This window comes from Erpetoichthys calabaricus, chromosome 9 (assembly GCF_900747795.2).
Source record: "Erpetoichthys calabaricus chromosome 9, fErpCal1.3, whole genome shotgun sequence".
NCBI lineage: Eukaryota > Metazoa > Chordata > Cladistia > Polypteriformes > Polypteridae > Erpetoichthys > Erpetoichthys calabaricus.
The window spans coordinates 182,597,136-182,604,374 of NC_041402.2; the positions used below are offsets into that span (position 1 = coordinate 182,597,136).

The 7,239-nt window shown below is 41.6% G+C and overlaps 1 protein-coding gene across 2 annotated transcripts in view; it reads left to right on the plus strand.

The window, feature by feature from the left end:
• Positions 1 to 7,239, plus strand: part of abl1 (c-abl oncogene 1, non-receptor tyrosine kinase) — a 145,440-nt gene that overhangs the window by 103,345 nt on the left and 34,856 nt on the right. For both annotated transcript variants that reach the window (XM_028808550.2, XM_051931952.1), the window contains exons 2-3: positions 2,961 to 3,125; positions 5,802 to 6,097. In XM_028808550.2, the coding sequence (XP_028664383.1) occupies positions 2,961 to 3,125; positions 5,802 to 6,097 (461 nt within the window). The remainder of the gene's footprint in view (positions 1 to 2,960; positions 3,126 to 5,801; positions 6,098 to 7,239) is intronic.

Below are 7,239 nucleotides of genomic sequence, written 5' to 3' on the forward strand. Positions count from 1 at the left end.
ACTGATTAGGAATCTGGTTGGAACAAAAACCTGCAGCCGTAGGGGGTCCACAGGACCGAGTTCGGGAAACACTGGTCTAACCGATCTGCAACTCAGCCCAACGAGTTTGATTTTTGTCTCAAGTCGTGGCTCCTGTGTGTGTGAGTGCTGACAACTAGCGAGCACTCACTCTTGAAGTACGATACATCTAATGAAGTGATGAGAAATCCTGGACCTCGCAAACACAGAAGCTTATCTGTCTGATGATGTTGAGTTTTATGTATCACTAGACAAAGAGCCCGTTTCGACAACGTAAGATGAAACGGGCACGAGTTTGTGTCAGCAGTGTATGAAGAACAAATGATAAGTAATGAAGAAGTTGTTCTGTAATGATTGTAGTCCGCTTTACTCATTACTGTACAGGCTTGTACTGTTAGTTGATGAATTTTCCAGGCCTATAGTATAATATTGAATGATGAATGTTCCAGTACAATATAGAATAGTAATAAGTATAAGCACCACATACCTGATATAGGTGTATTGAATGAATGCGTAATTGAATCAGAATGCGTAATTAGGCCTCGTGCTGTAGTCGAAATCGCCTTTCAGGCCTCTACAGCTTTAATCGAAGTTGCCTTTCTCTTTGAATTTTTGCGGCCATAAATCCGCCGCCTGCCGCGATGTTGGGGTTGGATGTCGGTCTCGTAAGGTTTTTTGTGCAGCTGCGCAGAAGGCGACTGCACGTTCAGCTTCGGACGTGCGCAGAAGGCGACTGCACATTTGGCTTCGGACTGACAGTGAGTGAGTGAGTGAGTGAGTGAGTGAGTGAGGAGGCAAGCGAATTATGTATTAAGATGATAGAATGGATAAAAGGGGGTAATGAAAGGGTCAGAGACTGCAGCCGAACTTGTTGTACCTGTCAATCCTTTGCACAGGAACCAGTTCTACAGGGCAGCACGATATTGGTTGTCAGAAAAAAGGGTACTCTGGCAATCCTTTGCAAATGTACAGCTGTGCTGGAAAGTCATGAGAGTCTTCTAATTTGTCCATACCCTTCAGTTTCTAGTCCCATAATCTGACCACCTTCGATGGCTAGATCAGTTGTTAAGTTTGACACCCCCTCTGACTTGATCGTGTGACATCAACTCTACTCGGCCTATTGAACAAACTGTGCTTGTTTGCAGATGTAGACACTGTGACTTGATGTGGGAAAAGTTTTTTGTGTTTCGTGCTCCAATATTGATAAGGCTAATGTGTGCATCATTTGAAGCAATCTACATCCTGAAAAGAAAATATTTGACGGTTAAGGAGAGCACACGGCTGAATGATGATTCAGCTTCTTAACACTTAGGAAGGACTTTCTTTGAAACATTCTCCCAAGCCGACCCTTCTCACAGAGCATGTGTTGTGTCACTCAGTGGCTGTAGCCACATTAAACTGGAGGGCTTAGTGACTGTGCCACACTGTCCAGTGATGGGTTGGCTAGAGGAATAGAAAGAGGAATAAATAAATACACAAATAAATAAATGTATTGTGAAATGTGACATTAAATAGTTAAATAACACAGTGATAATAAGTGAAAACTATTAAATGTGTCATGAAATGTATGGATTTTCTCCAAGAAAATCACATGCTTAAAGTTGTGACTGTGTACATATAAATGAGATATGTTAAACTGAAATATGCAAATGTTCACAAATGATCCACCGCACACAGTGATGTCTATATATCACAGACTTCAAGCGGTCACCGCATGCAAGGGCTATATGACAATGTACAAAATACTGTATGACTGCTTTACTATACCTGCCGTTGCCATTTGTCCGACCTTATGGTCTTCTGAAGTGGGGGTCTGTGTATAAAAAGTATGGTAATTTGTACATGATGTGACCAAAATGTTTGCAAATCCCTTTAAATGAAAGTCTGCAATGTGCAGTTTAATCACGTCTGACTGCGGTGCCTCATGGTGGCCCCCCACCAATCCCCCATTGATCCCATGACTTGTGTCCTTTATAACCCCTAGGCGGCTTTGGTCAAATTGGAGTTTATATTTCCAAAAATCTCTCTGCGGTCCATCTCTTCAAGATTCCAAATACCTGCTGTCCATCTCATTATTGTCCACTCAGCTTTGTCAGATGTTTGCTGCATTTTTGCCATTTATTTTTTTTTGGTAATTCAAACATCTTTTTCCCCTTTTTTTTTTGACTAAAGTTGCACGAGTCAAGAATTTCCATAGCATGTGTCATGCTGATAAGAGGAGCGCCAGGGTTGCTTCATAGTCCTTTGTGCTGGTCTCTGCAGGGGCCGTTCCTGACTCCCCACTTACTGCTGACTGTGGATGTATTTCTATTTTTGTAAGTGCAGGATTGAGGAAACTCAACTCGGGGAGGGCCCCCCCACCCTTTAGAACCTCCCCCCCACCCTTTAGAAGTCTGCTTCCTCTTTCCATTTTAACAAACCTTTGGAGTGATGTCACATGTTTGTGAAAGCTGTGCCGCTGCAGATTTCAGTTTTTAGGGTCATTACTGTTCACAGTTTGCAAAAGGGAGCACACGACTCTTTTCCTGTTTTAGGACGAGTCAGTATTGTGTTGTGCCTCCTTCCGCTTTCCATTCAACCTTTGGAGTTTGAGAAAGAACATCTCTTTCCTCTGTTGAAGCTTTGAAAATTGGATGGTGGCTCCTATGGGTCCAGGTTGTCTTCCTGTCTAATCGAGTTGTTCACTGTGATATCATGTACACTAGTAAGAGCCATGCATCCTGAGCTGGGGTGTTTTTGCATCAATTTGGTTCTTGGCTTTTGGATAGCTGACTGTTTTGTTGGCGATAAGAACATTCTGGTCACCTCTGGTGGCACTATCTTTTAATAACTTCATGTACTCATGCCTGCCTTCTTTGACAAAACCAAGGAAACCAGTGTAATAAAACTGAATTTTTTGCTTATGTTTATAATTTTTTCCTTCCTTTTTTTGTTAAATACAGAAGCTCTCCAGCGACCTGAATTTGAGCCTCCTGGTTTGACTGAAGCAGCCCGGTGGAACTCCAAAGAGAATCTACTAGCAGGCCCCAGCGAGAATGACCCCAACCTCTTTGTTGCACTGTATGACTTTGTAGCCAGTGGGGACAACACTCTGAGCATAACCAAAGGTAAGCAGGACCAGATGAAACCATGTCAGATTTGAAACACTTTTTTTGGTAATCACATTTTTATCGAAATCCATCCATCCATTTTCCAACCCGCTGAATCCGAACACAGGGTCACGGGGGTCTGCTGGAGCCAATCCCAGCCAACACAGGGCACAAGGCAGGGAACCAATCCTGGGCAGGGTGCCAACCCACTGCAGGACACACCCACACACCAAGCACACACTAGGGCCAATTTAGAACCGCCAATCCACCTAACCTGCATGTCTTTGGACTGTGGGAGGAAACTGGAGCGCCCGGAGGAAACCCACGCAGACACGGGGAGAACATGCAAACTCCACGCAGGGAGGACCCGGGAAGCGAACCCAGGTCCCCAGATCTCCCAACTGCGAGGCAGCAGCGCTACCCACTGCGCCACTGTGCCGCCCCTATTTTTATCGAAATTAATAAAGTAATTAGTTAAGAAATCTATTGAGATTAAAGTTTTATAACCAAGTCGGCCTAAAGCGCTTGACGTCATTGTGCAGTCTTCCTACCTGGAATAGTCATTGTTTGCCTTTGATATACATTCTATAGGATGTAAAGTTAGTATTCTTGAGTGCCAAAGTATTCCAGTTATTTTTATAGAGTAATAAATATAATTTGCCTGTTATGTCATGAACATTTAATGCAATAGAAGCTGAAGAAAAGAAATATCATGCAGCAGAATCATTGAGGTTAGTATCCAGACATTCTAAGCACCAGTACAGAGTGTGAAAGAGGGGGGCACAAGATAGAGAGGCTCATCTCCTTGTGCTAAAATTCACCAGGTGTGTGGCGTCCAGTGCGTCTCCTTAGGGATCCTGGATTGGCTCATGGGGTTGGTGAAAGTGACTGCAGGTGGTGTTGCCTCCGACCCCCAAGTGAGTAATGTGAGATGCAGCCACTGGTGTCATTGTGCAGGAAGTGGATGAGGCAGATAGGAGGACATTATGCGAATGGAGCTGTGGAAGTTGAGAGTGACATGGAAGGAGACATCAGTTTTGGCCACAGAATTAACAATGCCAGTTTCCCTTCTGGTCCTCCTGTGGCACTTCTAAATCTGATAATGAAGTTTCTTATAACAGACAAAACTACTGGGGACACACAAATGATGGGGGAACCAAAAATTCCCAAAATTGTTAATTTGGGGGGGAAAAAAAAACTATTATAAAAGGCAATTCCATTTTAATCATCGTCCAAATACTCTCCTTGATATGCAATGCACTTGTCCCTGCACTTCTTCCATTCTTCTTAATATTCCCTGTACCCTATGTTCGTTCCCATGTCTAGAACCTCCTACATTTTTCTTGTTGGATTTCTTCCATGCTAGCAATTCTTCTTCCCTCCAGTCACAGCTTTAATTTCGGGAACAAAAAGAAGGGAGCAAGAACTGGCAAATACGTGTAATCACATTGTTTGTGGTCTAAAGCTCTTTGACTGATAACACAAAGTGTGCAGGTACGCTGTCATGGTGGAAAATACAGGTTTGGATGCGCCTCTCCTCCGGATGCGTTTTTTTTTTTCCCCGTGATGTTATCCCGTAGACTCCTCGGTACTTCAATGTAAAGTCACTGATGAACAATCTGTCCACAGGGGAAAAAAAATCTTTAAGAACAAGTATGTCAGAGTAAAAAAAAATAAAATAAAGATTGTTATTATCTCTTAAATATGCCATGGTGGCTTAGATAGAAAATATTGCCCAAGTCATCTGCATGATTGTAAAATAAACACCAGAAACCCTTGATCAACTACGCACCATTCTTCTTGGCGGTCTGGTTAACCAGACTGTTGACTTATGAACACCTAGTGGCATGTTTGATAACTTCAGCCTATTCCCAAGATTTTTACTGATTCTGGGAATTTTCGGGCCCCCCCTCGTATTTTCTTAAAAGGTGTTACTGTAAAAAGAAACTCTTCATTTAATTGCAATTAATTTATTGTCTAATTGTTTGACCTTATTCATAGAATAACGACTAATTTGCAACACTTGTCATTTTTGCCTTGCGCTCTCCCCCACCATAACCTATCATCTATGGGGGAGGAGCGAATGCTTTAGATTTTTCAAAATTTTAAATCTTCGGTTTTTGATAGATCTCAAAGTTTTAGGGTCCCCTGATACCGAAAACATCAATATCATGATGATGTGTGTGGGTCTGTCTGTGTGTCACAATTTCTAGAGGATGGTCAAGTGGTGTCAACGAAGGGGTGCGTCTATAAGCTCCACTCTTCTTTTCTCAGAATCCACAATTTGTGAAACTTAGTGATTAGCAGTGCTTTCATCAACAGAATTTCTTCTGTGTACATTTTTTAACTATCTGTGAATATCCAGTACAAATTTAACACCACAAGAAATTCAGTTACAACCTATTGTTTAAAATTTACATCCCCTCATGACTTTTGTTGTAAACAACTTTTAATTTTATTTCAATAAGAAAAAACAACAATCATAGAAAAACAGTAAAAAAAAAAAAAGAAACAAGTATTACAAAGTTGTTTAGATAGCCTTTGTACTGTTTGTCATAGAAAAGAAGCCCAAGGCTGCACGTGCTTAAAAGGAAGTTCTCAGTGGCTTCATACTGTTTGTTTGTCATTCTGTGTAAGGAGCAGTGCCAGTTTTTTTAACGAGTCTCATGCAGTTAACTTTTTTTTGTTTTGTAGGGGAAAAGCTCCGTGTCCTAGGTTACAACCACAATGGAGAGTGGTGTGAGGCCCAAACCAAAAATGGCCAAGGCTGGGTGCCCAGTAACTACATTACACCTGTCAACAGCCTGGAGAAGCACTCCTGGTACCACGGCCCAGTTTCACGCAATGCTGCAGAGTACCTCTTGAGCAGTGGAATCAATGGCAGCTTTCTGGTACGAGAGAGTGAGAGCAGCCCGGGACAGAGGTCCATCTCATTGCGCTATGAAGGCAGAGTATACCACTACAGAATCAACACAGCCTCAGATGGCAAGGTGAGTGTCAAGTCTGAGGAGCCTAGTTTGATCAATTAGCAATTCTTCTATAAGCTTAAGTCATATATGCATGCAACGAGCTAGAGCACGACGTGATAAAGCATCATCAAGTTTACAAAATACAAATTAGTATATAGGCTAGAAATCTTGAATGATGTGCAGTTAGTGAAGTCTATAATCATATCGCCATCTTATCTGATTATCAGGCAGCTCACAGCAGTCATGTCCGTTACAAAGGGTGACAGCTCAGCACATGTTAGGTTCAGATAAGTTTTACATATTATATTGAAACTGCCATAGACTAGAAGTATGACAGGAGTATAATAACATTACGCGGTGAGTACCTTACATAGAAGATCACGTGATAAATGTAAGCAGGAGCAGCCATTGAGCAGCCTTACTTGTGTTTCTCAGCTGTGTATTTGGACTGATGTGAACAGCACACTTCACAGTTGTGTGTCTAAAGACTGATAATAGACTCCTTTTATGTGACTTGTAGTGCTAACTTTACGCGAACCACATCCAAACCTGCTTTGTGGCCAAACAGAATAGTATTCTGCCTGCACATTCACTTCACAAATTGGTTTTAAAGACAGTGGCACATGGTGAAGTAAATAAGCATAGCTTATAGTGGAAAGAGAAAGAAGTCAAATTTGGCTTTGCCTTTTTATGCTAGTTTTTATTTCTATATTATCTCTGATCATAGTTACAAATTCAGTTAAGTTTGAGTTTTTCTTCATGATGTACTGCATTTTAATTTTTTTCTTCACAATCATCTGTATACAATATATATATATACACTAGGGGGCTCCGCCCCCTGCTCGCTTCGCTCGCCAACCCCTGGTGTTGGGAATGACAAAGAGCGTGATGTATGAATGAGATATAGAATAGTGTGACGGTGTAGATGATGCAAATAGAAAGCAAACAATAAAGTGTGTGGCACAGTGTAAAGGTTTATTGGAAAATTTCTTTGTACACGCCGTTTAAGTGTAAAAGGTAATTCCAGGTCAGAACTTGTAAGGTCAATGAAGATGGTCATTATCGTGATCAGAGTCAACTTTGTCAGAGCTTAGAAAGAGTTGTGTCTCTCCAGGAAGTAATGGAATGACTTGGGTATTTATGTTTTCCACATTAATATTTTT